At 59.1% G+C, this 18,605-nt stretch overlaps 1 protein-coding gene across 1 annotated transcript in view; it reads left to right on the plus strand.

Annotated features, from left to right (window-relative positions):
- slc9a1a (solute carrier family 9 member A1a) overlaps window positions 1-17,272 on the plus strand; it is a 117,082-nt gene extending 99,810 nt beyond the window's left edge. The window contains exon 12 of the mRNA XM_072500969.1: window positions 14,145-17,272. Within this exon, the coding sequence (XP_072357070.1) occupies window positions 14,145-14,371 (227 nt within the window). The 3' untranslated portion in view covers window positions 14,372-17,272. The remainder of the gene's footprint in view (window positions 1-14,144) is intronic.
- The last annotated feature ends 1,333 nt before the right edge of the window (window positions 17,273-18,605 follow it).

Raw genomic sequence — 18,605 nt, forward strand, 5'->3', positions numbered from 1 at the left:
GGGTTACTGACCCCTTGACTACGCGGTGTGGGTTACTGACCCCTGACTGCGCCGTGGGTTACTGACCCCTGACCACGCGCCGTGGGTTACTGACCCCTGACCACGCGGCGTGGGTTACTGACCCCTGACCGCACGGCGTGGGTTACTGACCCCTGACTGCGCTGTGGGTTACTGACCCCTGACCACGCGGCGTGGGTTACTGACCCCTGACCACGCGGCGTGGGTTACTGACCCCTGACCATGCAGCCTGGGTTACTGACCCCTGACTACGTGGCGTGGGTTACTGACCCCTGACCACGTGGCGTGGGTTACTGACCCGACCACGCGGCGTGGGATACTGACCCCTGACCACGCGGCGTGGGTTACTGACCCCTGACCACGCGGCGTGGGTTACTGACCCCTGACCACGTGGCGTGGGTTACTGACCCCTGACCACGCGGCGTGGGTTACTGACCCCTGGCCACGCGGCGTGGGTTACTGACCCCTGACCACGCGGCGTGGGTTACTGACCCCTGACCACGCGGCGTGGGATACTGACCCCTGACCACGCGCCGTGGGTTACTAAACCCTGACCACGCGCCGTGGGGTACTAACCCCTGACCACGCGCCGTGGGTTACTGACCCCTGACCACGCGCCGTGGGTTACTAACCCCTGACCACGCGCCGTGGGTTACTAACCACTGACCACGCGCCGTGGGTTACTGACCCCTGACCACGCGCCGTGGGTTACTAACCCCTGACCACGCGGCGTGGGATACTGACCCCTGACCACGCGCCGTGGATTACTGACCCCTGACCACGCGCCGGGGGATTACTGACCCCTGACCACGCGGCGTGGGGTACCGACCCCCAACCCCTGACTACGCGGTGTGGGTTACCGACCCCTGACCACGCGGCGTGGGTTACTGACCCCTGACCACGCGCCGTGGGTTACCGACCCCTGACCACGCGGCGTGGGTTACCGACCCCTGACCGCGTGGCGTGGGTTACCGACCCCTGACCACGCGGTGTCGGTTACTGGCCCCTGACCACGTGGCTTGTGTTACTGTCCCCTGACCACGCGGCGTGGGTTACTGACCCCTGACCGCGTGGCGTGGGTTACTGACCCCTGACCACGTGGCTTGTGTTACTGACCCCTAACCACGTGGCTTGGGTTACTGACCCCTGACTACGCGGCGTGGGTTACTGACCCATGACGATGCGGTGTGGGTTACCGACCCCTGACCAAGCGGCGTGGGTTACCGACACCCAACCCCTGACTACGCGGTGTCGGTTACACGCCCCTGACCACGCGATGTGGGTGACTGACCCCTGACCACGCGGTGTGGGTTACTGACCCCGAACCACGCGGCGTGGGTTCCTGACTACGCGGAGTGGGTTACCGGCCCCTGACCACGCGGTGTGGGTTAATGACCCCTGACCACGCGGCGTGGGTTACTGACCCCTGACTACGCGGCGTGGGTACTGACCCCTGACCACGCGGTGTGGGTTACTGACCTCTGACCACGCGGTGTGGGGTACTGACCCCCGACCACGCGGTGTGGGTTACTGACCCCTGACCACGCGGCATGGATTACTGACCCCAGACCACGCGGCGTGGGTTACTGACCCCAGACCACGCGGCGTGGGTTACTGGCCCCTGACTACGTGGCGTGGGTTACTGACCCCTGACCACGTGGCGTGGGTTACTGACCCCTGACCACGCGGCGTGGGTTACTGACCCCAGACCACGCGGCGTGGGTTACTGACCCCAGACCACGTGGCGTGGGTTACTGGCCCCTGACTACGTGGCGTGGGTTACTGACCCCTGACCACGTGGCGTGGGTTACTGACCCCTGACCACGCGGCGTGGGTTACTGGCCCCTGACTACGTGGCGTGGGTTACTGACCCCTGACTACGTGACTTGGTTTACTGACACCTGACCACGCGGCGTGGGTCACTGACCCCTGACCACGTGGCGTGGGTTACTGACCCCTGACCACGCGGCATGGATTACTGACCCCAGACCACGCGGCGTGGGTTACTGACCCCTGACCACGCGGCTTGGGTTACCGACCCCCAACCCCTGACTACGCGGTGTGGGTTACTGGCCCCTGACCACGCGCCGTGGGTTACCGACCCCTGACCACATGGCGTGGGTTACTGACCCCTCACCGTGTGGCGTGGGTTACTGACCCCTGACCACGCGGCGTGGTTTACTGACCCCTGACCACGCGGTGTGGGATACTGACCCCTGACCACGCGGCGTGGGTTACTGACCCCTGACTACGTGACTTGGGTTACTGACACCTGACGACGCGCGTGGGGTACTGACCCCTGACCACGCGGCGTGGGTTACTGACCCCTGACCACGCGGTGTGGGATACTGACCCCTGACCACGCGGCGTGGGTTACTGACCCCTGACCACGCGGCGTGGGTTACTGACCCCTGACCACGCGGTGTGGGTTACTGACCCCTGACTACATGGCGTGGGTTACTGACCCCTGTCTACGCGGCGTGGGTTACTGACCCCTGACTACGTGGTGTGGGTTACTGACCCCTGACTACGCAGCGTGGGTTACTGACCACTGACCACGCGGCGTGGGTTTCCGGCCACTGACTACGCGCCGTGGGTTACCGACCCCTGACCACGCGCCGTGGGTTACTGACCCCTGACCACGCGGCGAGGGTTACCGAACCCTGACTACGTGGCGTGGGTTACTGACCCCTGACTACGTGGCGTGGGTTACTGACCCCTGACTAGGCGGCGTGGGTTACTGACCCCTGACTAGGCGGCGTGGGTTACTGACCCCTGACTACGCGGCGTGGGTTACTGACCCCTGACCACGCGGTGTGGGTTACTGACCCCTGACTACATGGCGTGGGTTACTGACCCCTGTCTACGCGGCGTGGGTTACTGACCCCTGACTAGGCGGCGTGGGTTACTGACCCCTGACTACGCGTCGTGGGTTACTGACCCCTGACTACGTGGCGTGGGTTACTGACCCCTGACTACGTGGCGTGGGTTCCTGACCCCTGACTACGCGTCGTGGGTTACTGACCCCTGACTACGTGGCGTGGGTTACTGACCCCTGACTACGTGGCGTGGGTTACTGACCCCTGACTACGTGGCGTGGGTTACTGACCCCTGACTACGCGTCGTGGGTTACTGACCCCTGACTACGTGGCGTGGGTTACTGACCCCTGACCACGCGGTGTGGGTTACTGACCCCTGACTACATGGCGTGGGTTACTGACCCCTGTCTACGCGGCGTGGGTTACTGACCCCTGACTACGTGGTGTGGGTTACTGACCCCTGACTACGCAGCGTGGGTTACTGACCCCTGACTACGTGGTGTGGGTTACTGACCACTGACCACGCGGCGTGGGTTTCCGGCCACTGACTACGCGCCGTGGGTTACTGACCCCTGACCACGCGCCGTGGGTTACTGACCCCTGACCACGCGGCGAGGGTTACTGACCCCTGACTACGTGGCGTGGGTTACTGACCCCTGACCACGCGGTGTGGGTTACTGACCCCTGACTACGCGGCGTGGGTTACTGACCCCTGACTACGTGGTGTGGGTTACTGACCCCTGACTACGCAGCGTGGGTTACTGACCCCTGACTACGTGGTGTGGGTTACTGACCACTGACCACGCGGCGTGGGTTTCCGGCCACTGACTACGCGCCGTGGGTTACTGACCCCTGACCACGCGGTGTGGGTTACTGACCCCTGACCACGCGGTGTGGGTTACCGACCCCTGACCACGCGCCGTGGGTTACTGACCCCTGACCACGCGGCGAGGGTTACCGAACCCTGACTACGTGGCATGGGTTACTGACCCCTGACTACGTGGCGTGGGTTACTGACCCCTGACTAGGCGGCGTGGGTTACTGACCCCTGACTACGCGTCGTGGGTTACTGACCCCTGACTACGCGGCGTGGGTTACTGACCCCTGACCACGCGGTGTGGGTTACTGACCCCTGACTACATGGCGTGGGTTACTGACCCATGTCTACGCGGCGTGGGTTACTGACCCCTGACTACGTGGTGTGGGTTACTGACCCCTGACTACGCAGCGTGGGTTTCCGGCCACTGACTACGCGCCGTGGGTTACCGACCCCTGACCACACGGCGAGGGTTACCGACCCCTGACCACGCGGCGTGGGTTACTGACCCCTGACCACGTGGCGTGGGTTACCGGCCCCTGAGACATAGTCATGAGTTTAAGTTATCTCTATTGAAAACCTTATAACTGCAGACATGTGCCTCGATCGAGCTCAGTAACCGTCAAGCCAATCGACACTCGTCGCATCTACCAGACTTGTTCAAACTCATGCCTTGTCCATGTTGTATGTGCTGCATGTTGCTGAATATTTAGGTGACTTTGTTATGTGGACAGGAGACACCGAAGAGACTAAAGGGAGACGTTGGTAGAGTGATATTGGCACTGGACTAGTAATCCTCTGTTGACCCGGGTTCAAATCCCACCACGGCAGATGGTGAAAATTTAATTTAATTTCTTGGTGGTACAGTGGTTGGCACTGCTGCATCACAGGGTTCGAATCTGACCTTGAGTGACTGTCTGAATGGAGTTTACACATTCTCCCTGTTTGGGTTTACTTCGGGTGCTCTGGAATCCTCCCACAGTCCATTTGCAGGCTCGGTGAACTGGCCATGCGAAATTACCCGTCGGTGGGTTTACGGAGACAGAGTGTGGGAGTGGGCCTGGGTAGGGTGCTCTTTCAGAGGGTTGGTGCAGACTCAATGGGCCAAATGGTCTCTGTCTCCACTGTAGGGATTCTATTGCATTCTATAAAGCAAACTAAGCTTTATATAGAGTCTTGATGTCTTCTGGATGTCTTAAATAACCTTACAGCCAGAAAATATTTTTGAAATGTATTTACTGGGCAAATCGCAGTCAATTTATGCACAACAAAATTCCCAACGGTGAGATAAATGACTCAATAAACTGTTTTAGTTATGTTGTTTAAGGGATAGATATTGGGCATGACTTCAGAGAAAGCTCCCCTTCTTCTTTTTAAGTAGTGCCATAGAATCTTTTACATCCACTTGAGAGGGCAGATGGGACACCAATTTAATGTCTCATCCAAAAGGGCGCACCACTCCCTCAGTGCTGACCCTTCAGCAACGTGGCACTCCCTCAGCGCTGACCCTTCAGCAACGTGGCACTCCCTCAGCACTGACTCTTCAACAGCCAGGCACTCCCTCAGTGCTGACCCTTCAGCAACGTGGCACTCCCTCAGCGCTGAACCTTCAGCAACGTGGCACTCCCTCAGTGCTGACCCTTCAGCAACGTGGCACTCCCTCAGCGCTGACCCTTCAGCAGCGCGGCACTCCCTCAGTGCTGACCCTTCAGCAGCGCGGCACTCCCTCAGTGCTGACCCTTCAGCAGCGCGGCACTCCCTCAGTGCTGACCCTTCAGCAGCGCGGCACTCCCTCACTGCTGACCCTTCAGCAACGCGGCACTCCCTCAGTGCTGACCCTTCAGCAACGCGGCACTCCCTCAGTGCTGACCCTTCAGCAACGCAGCACTCCCTCAGTGCTGACCCTTCAGCAACACGGCACTCCCTCACTGCTGACCCTTCAGCAACGCGGCACTCCCTCAGTGCTGACCCTTCAGCAACGCGGCACTCCCTCACTGCTGACCCTTCAGCAACGCGGCACTCCCTCAGTGCTGACCCTTCAGCAGCGCGGCACTCCCTCAGTGCTGACCCTTCAGCAGCGCGGCACTCCCTCAGTGCTGACCCTTCAGCAGCGCGGCACTCCCTCAGCGCTGACCCTTCAGCAGCGCGGCACTCCCTCAGCGCTGACCCTTCAGCAGCGCGGCACTCCCTCAGCGCTGACCCTTCAGCAGCGCGGCACTCCCTCAGCGCTGACCCTTCAGCAGCGCGGCACTCCCTCAGCGCTGACCCTTCAGCAACGTGGCACTCCCTCAGTGCTGACCCTTCAGCAACGCGGCACTCCCTCAGCGCTGACCCTTCAACAGCCAAGCACTCCCTCAGCGCTGACCCTTCAGCAGCGCAGCACTCCCTCAGCGCCGACCCTTCAGCAACGCGGCACTCCCTCAGCGCTGACCCTTCAGCAGCGCGGCACTCCCTCAGCGCTGACCCTTCAGCAACGTGGCACTCCCTCAGTGCTGACCCTTCAGCAACGCGGCACTCCCTCAGTGCTGACCCTTCAGCAGCGCGGCACTCCCTCAGCGCCGACCCTTCAGCAGCGCGGCACTCCCTCAGCGCTGACCCTTCAGCAGCACGGCACTCCCTCAGTGCTGACCCTTCAGCAGCGCAGCACTCCCTCAGTGCTGACCCTTCAGCAGCGCGGCACTCCCTCGGTGCTGACCCTTCAGCAGCGCGGCACTCCCTCGGTGCTGACCCTTCAGCAGCGCGGCACTCCCTCAGTGCTGACCCTTCAGCAACGCGGCACTCCCTCAGTGCTGACCCTTCAGCAGCGCGGCACTCCCTCAGTGCTGACCCTTCAGCAACGCGGCACTCCCTCAGTGCTGACCCTTCAGCAACGCGGCACTCCCTCAGCGCAGACCCTTCAGCAGCGCAGCACTCCCTCAGCGCTGACCCTTCAGCAGCGCGGCACTCCCTCAGCGCTGACCCTTCAGCAACGCGGCACTCCCTCAGTGCTGACCCTTCAGCAAGCACCACTCCCTCAGTGCTGACCCTTCAGCAGCGCGGCACTCCCTCAGTGCTGACCCTTCAGCAACGTGGCACTCCCTCAGTGCTGACCCTTCAGCAATGCACCACTCCCTCAGTGCTAACCCTTCAGCAGCACGGCACTCCCTCAGCGCTGACCCTTCAGCAGCGCGGCACTCCCTCAGTACTGACCCTTCAGCAGCGTGGCACTCCCTCAGTGCTGACCCTTCAGCAGCACGGCACTCCCTCAGCGCTGACCCTTCAGCAGCGCGGCACTCCCTCAGCGCTGACCCTTCAGCAACGCGGCACTCCCTCAGTGCTGACCCTTCAGCAGCGCGGCACTCCCTCAGTGCTGACCCTTCAGCAGCGCGGCACTCCCTCAGTGCTGACCCTTCAGCAACGCGGCACTCCCTCCGTGCTGACCCCTCAGCAGCGCGGCACTCCCTCCGTGCTGACCCTTCAGAAGCGCGGCACTCCCTCAGTGCTGACCCTTCAGCAACGCGGCACTCCCTCAGTGCTGACACTTCAACAGCCAAGCACTCCCTCAGTGCTGACCCTTCAGCAGCGCAGCACTCCCTCAGTGCTGACCCTTCAGCAGCGCGGCACTCCCTCAGTGCTGACCCTTCAGCAGCGCGGTACTCCCTCAGTGCTGACCCTTCAGCAACGCGGCACTCCCTCAGTGCTGACTCTTCAGCAGCGCGGCACTCCCTCAGTGCTGACCCTTCAGCAACGCACCACTCCCTCAGTGCTGACCCTTCAGCAGCGCGGCACTCCCTCAGTGCTGACCCTTCAGCAGCGCGGCACTCCCTCAGTGCTGACTCTTCAGCAATGCACCACTCCCTCAGTGCTAACCCTTCAGCAGCACGGCACTCCCTCAGCGCTGACCCTTCAGCAGCGCGGCACTCCCTCAGTACTGACCCTTCAGCAGCGCGGCACTCCCTCAGTGCTGACCCTTCAGCAGCACGGCACTCCCTCAGCGCTGACCCTTCAGCAGCGCGGCACTCCCTCAGCGCTGACCCTTCAGCAACGCGGCACTCCCTCAGTGCTGACCCTTCAGCAGCGCGGCACTCACTCAGTGCTGACCCTTCAGCAGCGCCGCACTCCCTCAGTGCTGACCCTTCAGCACCGCGGCACTCCCTCAGTGCTGACACTTCAACAGCCAAGCACTCCCTCAGTGCTGACCCTTCAGCAGCGCAGCACTCCCTCAGTGCTGACCCTTCAGCAGCGCGGCACTCCCTCAGTGCTGACCCTTCAGCAGCGCGGCACTCCCTCAGTGCTGACCCTTCAGCAGCGCGGCACTCCCTCAGTGCTGACCCTTCAGCAGCGCGGCACTCCCTCAGTGCTGACCCTTCAGCAGCGCGGCACTCCCTCAGTGCTGACCCTTCAGCAACGCGGCACTCCCTCAGTGCTGACCCTTCAGCAGCGCGGCACTCCCTCAGTGCTGACCCTTCAGCAGCGCGGCACTCCCTCAGTGCTGACCCTTCAGCAGCGTGGCACTCCCTCAGTGCTGACCCTTCAGCAGCGCGGCACTCCCTCAGTGCTGACCCTTCAGCAGCGCGGCACTCCCTCAGTGCTGACCCTTCAGCAGCGCGGCACTCCCTCAGTGCTGACCCTTCAGCAGCGCGGCACTCCCTCAGTGCTGACCCTTCAGCAGCGCGGCACTCCCTCAGTGCTGACCCTTCAGCAGCGCGGCACTCCCTCAGTGCTGACCCTTCAACAGCCAGGCACTCCCTCAGTGCTGACCCTTCAACAACGCGGCACTCCCTCAGTGCTGACCCTTCAGCAGCGCGGCACTCCCTCAGTGCTGACCCTTCAGCAACGCGGCACTCCCTCAGTGCTGACCCTTCAGCAACGCGGCACTCCCTCAGTGCTGACCCTTCAGCAACGCGGCACTCCCTCAGTGCTGACTCTTCAGCAACGCGGCACTCCCTCAGTGCTGACCCTTCAGCAGCGCGGCACTCCCTCAGTGCTGACCCTTCAGCAGCGCGGCACTCCCTCTGCTGACCCTTCAGCAGCGCGGCACTCCCTCAGTACTGACCCTTCAGCAGCACGGCACTCCCTCAGTGCTGACCCTTAAGCAGCGCGGCACTCCCTCAGTGCTGACCCTTCAACAGCCAGGCACTCCCTCAGTGCTGACTCTTCAGCAACGCGGCACTCCCTCAGTGCTGACCCTTCAGCAGCGCGGCACTCCCTCTGCTGACCCTTCAGCAGCGCGGCACTCCCTCAGTACTGACCCTTCAGCAGCGCGGCACTCCCTCAGTGCTGACCCTTAAGCAGCGCGGCACTCCCTCAGTGCTGACCCTTCAGCAGCGCGGCTCTCCCTCAGTGCTGACCCTTCAGCAGCGCGGCACTCCCTCAGTGCTGACCCTTCAGCAGCGCGGCACTCCCCCAGTGCTGACCCTTCAGCAACGCAGCACTCCCTCAGTGCTGACCCTTCAACAGCCAAGCACTCCCTCAGTGCTGACCCTTCAGCAGCGCAGCACTCCCTCAGTGCTGACCCTTCAGCAGCGCGGCACTCCCTCAGTGCTGACCCTTCAGCAGCGCGGCACTCCCTCAGTGCTGACCCTTCAGCAGCGCGGCACTCCCTCAGTGCTGACCCTTCAGCAGCGCGGCACTCCCTCAGTGCTGACCCTTCAACAGCCAAGCACTCCCTCAGTGCTGACCCTTCAACAGCCAAGCACTCCCTCAGTGCTGACCCTTCAGCAGCGCGGCACTCCCTCAGTGCTGACCCTTCAGCAGCGCGGCACTCCCTCAGTGCTGACCCTTCAGCAGCGCGGCACTCCCTCAGTGCTGACCCTTCAACAGCGCGGCACTCCCTCAGTGCTGTCTCTTCAGCAACGCGGCACTCCCTCAGTGCTGACCCTTCAGCAGCGCGGCACTCCCTCAGTGCTGACCCTTCAGCAGCGCGGCACTCCCTCAGTGCTGACCCTTCAGCAGCGCGGCACTCCCTCAGTGCTGACCCTTCAGCAGCGCGGCACTCCCTCAGTGCTGACCCTTCAGCAGCGCGGCACTCCCTCAGTGCTGACCCTTCAGCAGCGCGGCACTCCCTCAGTGCTGACCCTTCAGCAGCGCGGCACTCCCTCAGTGCTGACCCTTCAGCAGCGCGGCACTCCCTCAGTGCTGACCCTTCAGCAGCGTGGCACTCCCTCAGTGCTGACCCTTCAACAGCCAGGCACTCCCACAGTGCTGACCCTTCAACAACGCGGCATTCCCTCAGTGCTGACCATTCAGCAGCGCGGCACTCCCTCAGTGCTGACCCTTCAGCAGCGCGGCACTCCCTCAGTGCTGACCCTTCAGCAACGCGGCACCCCCTCAGTGCTGACCCTTCAGCAACGCGGCACTCCCTCAGTGCTGACCCTTCAGCAACGCGGCACTCCCTCAGTGCTGACTCTTCAGCAACGCGGCACTCCCTCAGTGCTGACTCTTCAGCAACGCGGCACTCCCTCAGTGCTGACCCTTCAGCAGCGCGGCACTCCCTCTGCTGACCCTTCAGCAGCGCGGCACTCCCTCAGTACTGACCCTTCAGCAGCGCGGCACTCCCTCAGTGCTGACCCTTCAGCAGCGCGGCACTCCCTCAGTGCTGACCCTTCAGCAGCCTGGCACTCCCTCAGTGCTGACCCTTCAGCAGCGTGGCACTCCCTCAGTGCTGACCCTTCAGCAGCGCGGCACTCCCCCAGTTCTGACCCTTCAGCAACGCAGCACTCCCTCTGTGCTGACCCTTCAGCAACGCGGCACTCCCTCTGTGCTGACCCTTCAGCAACGCAGCACTCCCTCTGTGCTGACCCTTCAGCAACGCGGCACCCCCTCAGTGCTGACCCTTCAGCAGCGCGGCACTCCCTCAGTACTGACCCTTCAGCAACGCAGCACTCCCTCAGTGCTGACCCTTCAGCAGCGCGGCACTCCCTCAGTGCTGGCCCTTCAGCAACGCGGCACTCCCTCAGTGCTGACCCTTCAGCAATGCACCACTCCCTCAGTGCTAACCCTTCAGCAGCACGGCACTCCCTCAGCGCTGACCCTTCAGCAGCGCGGCACTTCCTCAGTACTGATCCTTCAGCAGCGCGGCACTCCCTCAGTGCTGACCCTTCAGCAGCACGGCACTCCCTCAGCGCTGACCCTTCAGCAGCGCGGCACTCCCTCAGGGCTGACCCTTCAGCAACGCGGCACTCCCTCAGCGCTGACCCTTCAGCAACGCAGCACTCCCTCAGTGCTGACCCTTCAGCAGCGCGGCACTCCCTCAGTGCTGACCCTTCAGCAACGCGGCACTCCCTCAGTGCTGACCCTTCAGCAGCGCGGCACTCCCTCAGCGCTGACCCTTCAGCAACGCGGCACTCCCTCAGTGCTGACCCTTCAGCAGCGCGGGACTCCCTCAGTACTGACCCTTCAGCAACGCGGCACTCCCTCAGTGCTGACCCTTCAACAGCCAAGCACTCCCTCAGTGCTGACCCTTCAACAGCCAAGCACTCCCTCAGTGCTGACCCTTCAGCAGCGCGGCACTCCCTCAGTGCAGACCCTTCAGCAGCGCGGCACTCCCTCAGTGCTGACCCTTCAGCAGCGCGGCACTCCCTCAGTGCTGACCCTTCAGCAGCGCGGCACTCCCTCAGTGCTGACCCTTCAGCAGCGCGGCACTCCCTCAGTGCTGACCCTTCAGCAGCGCGGCACTCCCTCAGTGCTGACCCTTCAGCAGCGCGGCACTCCCTCAGTGCTGACCCTTCAGCAGCGCGGCACTCCCTCAGTGCTGACCCTTCAGCAGCGCGGCACTCCCTCAGTGCTGAGCCTTCAACAGCGCGGCACTCCCTCAGTGCTGACCCTTCAGCAACGCGGCACTCCCTCAGTGCTGACCCTTCAGCAGCGCGGCACTCCCTCAGTGCTGACCCTTCAGCAGCGCGGCACTCCCTCAGTGCTGACCATTCAGCAGCGCGGCACTCCCTCAGTGCTGACCCTTCAGCAGCGCGGCACTCCCTCAGTGCTGACCCTTCAGCAGCGCGGCACTCCCTCAGTGCTGACCCTTCAGCAGCGCGGCACTCCCTCAGTGCTGACCCTTCAGCAGCGCGGCACTCCCTCAGTGCTGACCCTTCAGTAACGCGGCACTCCCTCAGTGCTGACCCTTCAGCAGCGCGGCACTCCCTCGGTGCTGACCCTTCAGCAGCGCGGCACTCCCTCAGTGCTGACCCTTCAGCAGCGCGGCACTCCCTCAGTGCTGACCCTTCAGCAGCGCGGCACTCCCTCAGTGCTGACCCTTCAGCAGCGCGGCACTCCCTCAGTGCTGACCCTTCAGCAGCGCGGCACTCCCTCAGTGCTGACCCTTCAGCAGCGCGGCACTCCCTCAGTGCTGACCCTTCAGCAGCGCGGCACTCCCTCAGTGCTGACCCTTCAGCTGCGCGGCACTCCCTCAGTGCTGACCCTTCAGCAGCGCGGCACTCCCTCAGTGCTGACCCTTCAGCAGCGCGGCACTCCCTCAGTGCTGACCCTTCAGCAGCGCGGCACTCCCTCAGTGCTGACCCTTCAGCAGCGCGGCACTCCCTCAGTGCTGACCCTTCAGCAGCGCGGCACTCCCTCAGTGCTGACCCTTCAGCAGCGCGGCACTCCCTCAGTGCTGACCCTTCAACAGCCAGGCACTCCCTCAGTGCTGACCCTTCAGCAGCGCGGCACTCCCTCAGTGCTGACCCTTCAGCAGCGCGGCACTCCCTCAGTGCTGACCCTTCAGCAACGTGGCACTCCCTCACTGCTGACCCTTCAGCAACGCGGCACTCCCTCAGTGCTGACCCTTCAGCAATGCACCACTCCCTCAGTGCTGACCCTTCAGCAACGCGGCACTCCCTCAGTGCTGACTCTTCAGCAACGCGGCACTCCCTCACTGCTGACCCTTCAGCAACGCGGCACTCCCTCAGTGCTGACCCTTCAGCAACGCGGCACTCCCTCACTGCTGACCCTTCAGCAACGCGGCACTCCCTCAGTGCTGACCCTTCAGCAATGCACCACTCCCTCAGTGCTAACCCTTCAGCAGCACGGCACTCCCTCAGCGCTGACCCTTCAGCAGCGCGGCACTCCCTCAGTGCTGACCCTTCAGCAGCACAGCACTCCCTCAGCGCTGACCCTCCAGCAGCGCGGCACTCCCTCAGCGTGACCCTTCAGCAACGCGGCACTCCCTCAGTGCTGACCCTTCAGCAGCGCGGCACTCCCTCAGCGCTGACCCTTCAGCAACGCGGCACTCCCTCAGTGCTGACCCTTCAGCAGCGCGGCACTCCCTCAGTGTTGACCCTTCAGCAACGCGGCACTCCCTCAGTGCTGACCCTTCAACAGCCAAGCACTCCCTCAGTGCTGACCCTTCAACAGCCAAGCACTCCCTCAGTGCTGACCCTTCAGCAGCGCGGCACTCCCTCAGTGCTGACCCTTCAGCAGCGCGGCACTCCCTCAGTGCTGACCCTTCAGCATCGCGGCACTCCCTCAGTGCTGACCCTTCAGCAGCGCGGCACTCCCTCAGTGCTGACCCTTCAGCAGCGCGGCACTCCCTCAGTGCTGACCCTTCAGCAGCGCGGCACTCCCTCAGTGCTGACCCTTCAGCAGCGCGGCACTCCCTCAGTGCTGACCCTTCAGCAGCGCGGCACTCCCTCAGTGCTGACCCTTCAGCAGCGCGGCACTCCCTCAGTGCTGACCCTTCAGCAGCGTGGCACTCCCTCAGTGCTGACCCTTCAGCAACGCGGCACTCCCTCAGTGCTGACCCTCCAGCAGCGGGGCACTCCCTAGTGCTGACCCTTCAGCAGCGCGGCACTCCCTCAGTGCTGACCCTTCAGCAACGCGGCACTCCCTCAGTGCTGACCCTTCAGCAGCGCGGCACTCCCTCAGTGCTGACCCTTCAGCAGCGCGTCACTCCCTCAGTGCTGACCCTTCAGCAGCGCGGCACTCCCTCAGTGCTGACCCTTCAGCAGCGCATCACTCCTTCAGTACCGTGCTGAAGTGTCAGCCTGGACTTTATGCTAGAGTCTTGAGTGGAGCTTGGACCCACAATCTCCTGAGTCCTCTGAACCAAAGCTGGAATCTGAGAAATTCTAATATTGTCAAGGAGTCACATTAGTAGTGACGAACTGGATTCTTTTTTTCCCCTTTTTAAAAATAAATTTAGAGTATCCAATTCTTTTTTTTCTCATTAAAAGGCAATTTAACGTGGCCAATCCACCTACCCTGCTCACCTTTGGGTTGTGGGGGTGAGCCCCACGCAGATAGGGGAGAATGTGCAAACTCCACATGGACAGTGGCCCGAGGCCGGGATTGAACTCCGGTCCTCCGAGCCATGAGGCAGCACTGCTAACCACTGCGCCACTGTACCTGGCTTCTGAGTGACTTCCAGACTCGAGCTGTTGGCCACCAGTGCTGCATCATTTAAATAGAATTTCAAAATCTGATTTAACATGTGTTTGAGTTTTTCAGAGGCTGAATGCATAGTGCCACCTGATATGTGAAATACCCATACTAACTATCCTTCTCCCTTAATTCAGATACCATGTATTTCGAGCCCAGGGATCCTGCAAGCGACATGCCAATGATCACCATTGACCTGGCCACTCCTCCCTCCAAAGAATCAACTGACACTCAGAATAAAGATGGAGAGGACAAAGGAATTGTATTCGCTGCAAATGAAAGCGGTTCACCCAGTCAGCGTGTGCAACGCTTTCTCAGTGACCCTGGACCAGATCATGAGTCTGATGACCACCTCCAGTCATAGAGCTGACTGAGCCAGAGGAAGCTGCAAAATCTCAAGCTTCTACCAGCATTGTTCAACACCCCAAAGTCTACCTGCAGCCTGTTTCTCAAAGTGTCTTTCTGGGGATAAGATTGATTGTTATTGTTATATCCTGATGTGTCTCCGAACAATATAGACACAGAGCTCACAATGGATAGTAAGGTACACCGAAGGAAAACCTGTCCACAATAAAGCAGCTGAAACCCTGTTCGATTTTTAACATATTTTTGCAAGAAGCACAATGGGTATTCGCGCTCCTTTGACTTGGCTGCGTTGCCTGAACTACAGCAGCGACAGGATCTCACTGTCTGGCGTTTCCTAAATATTAGATACAGACGCAACACTGTTAAATGCAAAAATACCATCATATCCTAGAACTAGGGACCACACAAAATACCACACTTTGAGAAACAGGCTGTGATTGAGAAGTCAGGGGCAGCTTAAACACTCAATACGTGACTCAAAACCAAAGATGAACTTTATTTTTCTAGTTGTTATCAGGGGCTGGTATTCATCAGATTGCAATTAAGTGACTCCATTTTATGTTATATTTCTGAATGTAATTGAAAGAAAATCACTGCTGCATGTCCAGAGGACCTGTACTGTAGTAAAACTGTCTGATCAATGACAGCATTTCAACCCACAGGTTGCACTGAATTTCAGAGTGGCGACAGTGCCCAAATACAGCGGCTCCCACCCTTCCCAGGCCCAAAAGGATCGGCTCCCGCCCAGCCCAAACCTGGCTGGAACGACTCCCGGCCAGCTCAAGCCAGGTCGGAGCGGCTCCCGGCCAGCCCAGGCCCGGTCGGAGCGGTTCCCGGCCAGCCCGGGCCCAGTCGGAGCGGCTCCCACCCAGCCCAGGCCCCGTCAGAGCAGCTCTCGCCCAGCCCAGGCCTCGTCAGAGCGGCCTCCGCCCAGCCTAGGGCCAGTCGGTGCGGCTCCAGCCCGGCCCAGTTGGAGCGGCTCTCGCCCAGCCCGGCCCAGTCGGAGCGGCTCCAGCCCGGCCCAGTCGGAGTGGCTCCCGCCCAGCCCGGGCCCAGTCGGAGCGGTTCCTGCCCAGCTCAGGCCCCATCTAGGGTGCTCCCGCCCAGCCCAGGCCCGGTTGTAACAGCTCCCGCCCAGCCCAGGCACGGTCAGAGATGCTCTCACCCAGCCTAGGCCTGGTCGGATCGGTTCTCACCCAGCCCAGGCCCAGTCGGAGCGGCTCCCGCCCATCCCAGACCCGGTCGGAGCGGCCCCCGCCCTGCCCAGGCCCGGTCGGAGCGGTTCCAGCCCAGGCCCAGCCGGAGCGGCAACCGCCCAGCCCAGGCCTGGTCAGAGAGGCTCCCGCCTAGCCCAGGCCCAGTTGGAACGGCTCCCGCCCAGCCCAGGTACGACCAGAGCTGCTCTCACCCAGCCCAGGCCTGGTCGGAGCGGCTCCTGCCCAGCCCAGGCCCAGTAGGAGCGGCTCCCGCCCAGCCGAGGCCCTGTCATAGCAACTCCCGCCCAGCCCAGGGCCAGTCGGAGCAGCTCCCACCCAGCCCAGACCCGGTCGGAGCGACTCCCGCCCAGCCTAGACCCAGTCGGAGCGACTCCTGCCCAGCCCAGGCCCGATCCAAGCAGCTCCAGCCCAGGCCCTGTCTGAGTGTCACCCGGCTGTCAAACTACACAACCACTATTTTAGGTATTGAAATTGAAGGAGTGCGGAGGATCGGCTGTCTGGCAGGGCACAAAGAAGGATACAGTGTGACGGGAGCAGTGGTGCTGAGTCTGTAATTAGCAAAACTACTTCGGACATTTTTATTAATGATATTATAAATTATATGAAATACCGCAGCACTAACACCAGCACATAATCATACAGGTCAGAGTGAAAGTAGGGCTTATTTTAGTCTCAGGAAATTAATTTCTGTCCCTTTCTCTCACTGTTAGAAACAGGCTGTGTGTGCAGGCCAACAGTCAGTGAGAGGAGCAAGGTCATTGGGGTGATGGGTGTGTGCTGGTGTTGTCAGGATAATTGCTGCTATTACTAATTGCCTTTAAGAAAATTAACTGATTCATTTTTGCACTTTCCGTTCAAAATAACTTGCTTACGTAAGTCGCAGCACTCAAAGGAATGTGTTATGCGCTTCATGGTGTTTGGAGTATGTTGTAAGTTGCTACAATGCTGAGATATTGATTGTTTTTTTTAAATGTTTTTCAGATGTTTTTATATTTGTTGGAAGAGGTTAGGGGTATTTGATTAATTTTCATTATTGCTGTGCCCATGCAGTAACGTCAATCAAGAACATGGAGCATTGTTCCCATGTAGCATTTTTCTATGTTCTATGTAACAACTGGGAAATGCAGCAAGTGCTGGCTAGAATTGAATTCCTCCTCAAGTGCTCAGTTTGTCCAGATGTATGTAGACAGTGAGGAAAGCTCTGCGATGTGATACCTCATTCAATGTTTTCTCTCCCATCTCCATTTGGATCAAGTTCTAAAGGAAGAAGCGTGGCAGAATGAAATCACAAATGCTGCAGCAACCTGTTCAAGTTGAATAAAGAGTGGACTGAATGGCCCTACAGTTATGCAACAATTCAGAGCAGACCAGCTACATCCCACTAGCTGCCTACTCAAATATGATTCCACTGACTTCAGCCAGTAACACCCAATCAAATGTTGGTTTTGTGCATCTATTAAAGGTGCTGAAATTGAATTGACTAAATAAAAACCACCTCCACTTGCAGCATTTCTGCAACACCTAATTGCAAAACACCATTGCCTCGTATCTCTCCTTCCCAACCCATTTTGTGCATGTGATGTCCTCATACCAAGCTACTGCCGATCTCATTATTTTTAATAATGTGTATATAACTGAAACACTATCAAAATATTATTAAAATTATATGCATTATTTCATAATACTGTTTCATTCATAGGTTTAAATCAATATTTTATAATTAGATGCTTGGCGTTTGGCCAGTTACTTGGTAGGTAAGCACATTACATATGAATATGAGAATATATTGGATGATTTTAATATCAGAGTGACTGAAGAACGAGTAAGCAGCCTGGTTCATAATCAAAATCCTGAGCAAGAAGTGAAGGTTTAGCCCAGCAATGATTTCATCCATGTTCCTATTTATTCTATCTTGGATTTCTTTCTACTCACACTGGCTTACCTTGAATTATACGGCGAGATCCCTCTCCTGCTGAGGAGAATGCAGAAGTTAGCAGCTGAAAAGGCTGTTGACTGATAAATGGCAGTGTGGATGTTACAAGCCGAGGGTGACTTCAGGAGGCAAGAAGAAGCGGCAGCCCATGGTGTTCTCGAACGAGCCTGGTATTTCCAGGCAGCCAGCCATCCAAATAGAATGGATTTTTTTTCAAAATTTGTATTAATATTAAACACATAAAAAAATTTATGCCAATTCCATTAACAGTAATGAACATCACAAATTAAAGTTCACTTTGTCTCCTAAAGCATATTAACCTATTAAACTTCAGACAATGGTTAAATAATACCACCCTGGGCAGCACGGTGGCGCAATTGGTTAGCACTGCAGTCTCAAGGCGCCGAAGTCCCAGGTTCGATCCCGGCTCTGGGTCACTGTCCGTGTGGAGTTAGCACATTCACCCCGTGTTTGCGTGGGTTTCGCCCCCACAACCCAAAGATGTGCAGGGTAGGTGATTGAACACGATAAATTGCCGCTTAATTGAAAAAAATGAATTGGGTACTCTAAATTGGAGGGAAAAAAATAATAATACCACCCTTAAATTTCATCCAGAATGATCAATCCACAAAGCTTCATTTCTCTCTGTCTATATCTGAAATGCTCTTTCAAATTTATCCCTCTCCCTGCAGAATATTCCTTTGTTGCACAGTGCAAATGCTGGTGTGATCCAGATCGCGTCATGCGCTGCAAGTCGGCAGCATCACAATCTGTTCAGTGCCTGGCGCGAAGCCCATTTTTGGGCTCTCCTATTCACCGGGAATAGTGGGATCGGTGCCGGATGCAACAAGATCAGAAGATTGCACCCACAGTTCATCCCAGTTTAATCTCTGGCAAACTCTTGCAAATCCCATCTCAAGATAAAGCCCCATGGAATTCCCATTCCCGCACTTTGGCCCTCATCCAACAAATAAAAATCTAATTTAACTTGACCATAGTGCTTAAAAGTTATTCAACTGTGTACATAAGACCACTAAATGGGACAGTCTTCTCCTGCGTCGCATATGCTGGGCCTATTGCTG

This window comes from Scyliorhinus torazame, chromosome 1 (genome assembly GCF_047496885.1).
Source record: "Scyliorhinus torazame isolate Kashiwa2021f chromosome 1, sScyTor2.1, whole genome shotgun sequence".
Classification (NCBI taxonomy): domain Eukaryota; kingdom Metazoa; phylum Chordata; class Chondrichthyes; order Carcharhiniformes; family Scyliorhinidae; genus Scyliorhinus; species Scyliorhinus torazame.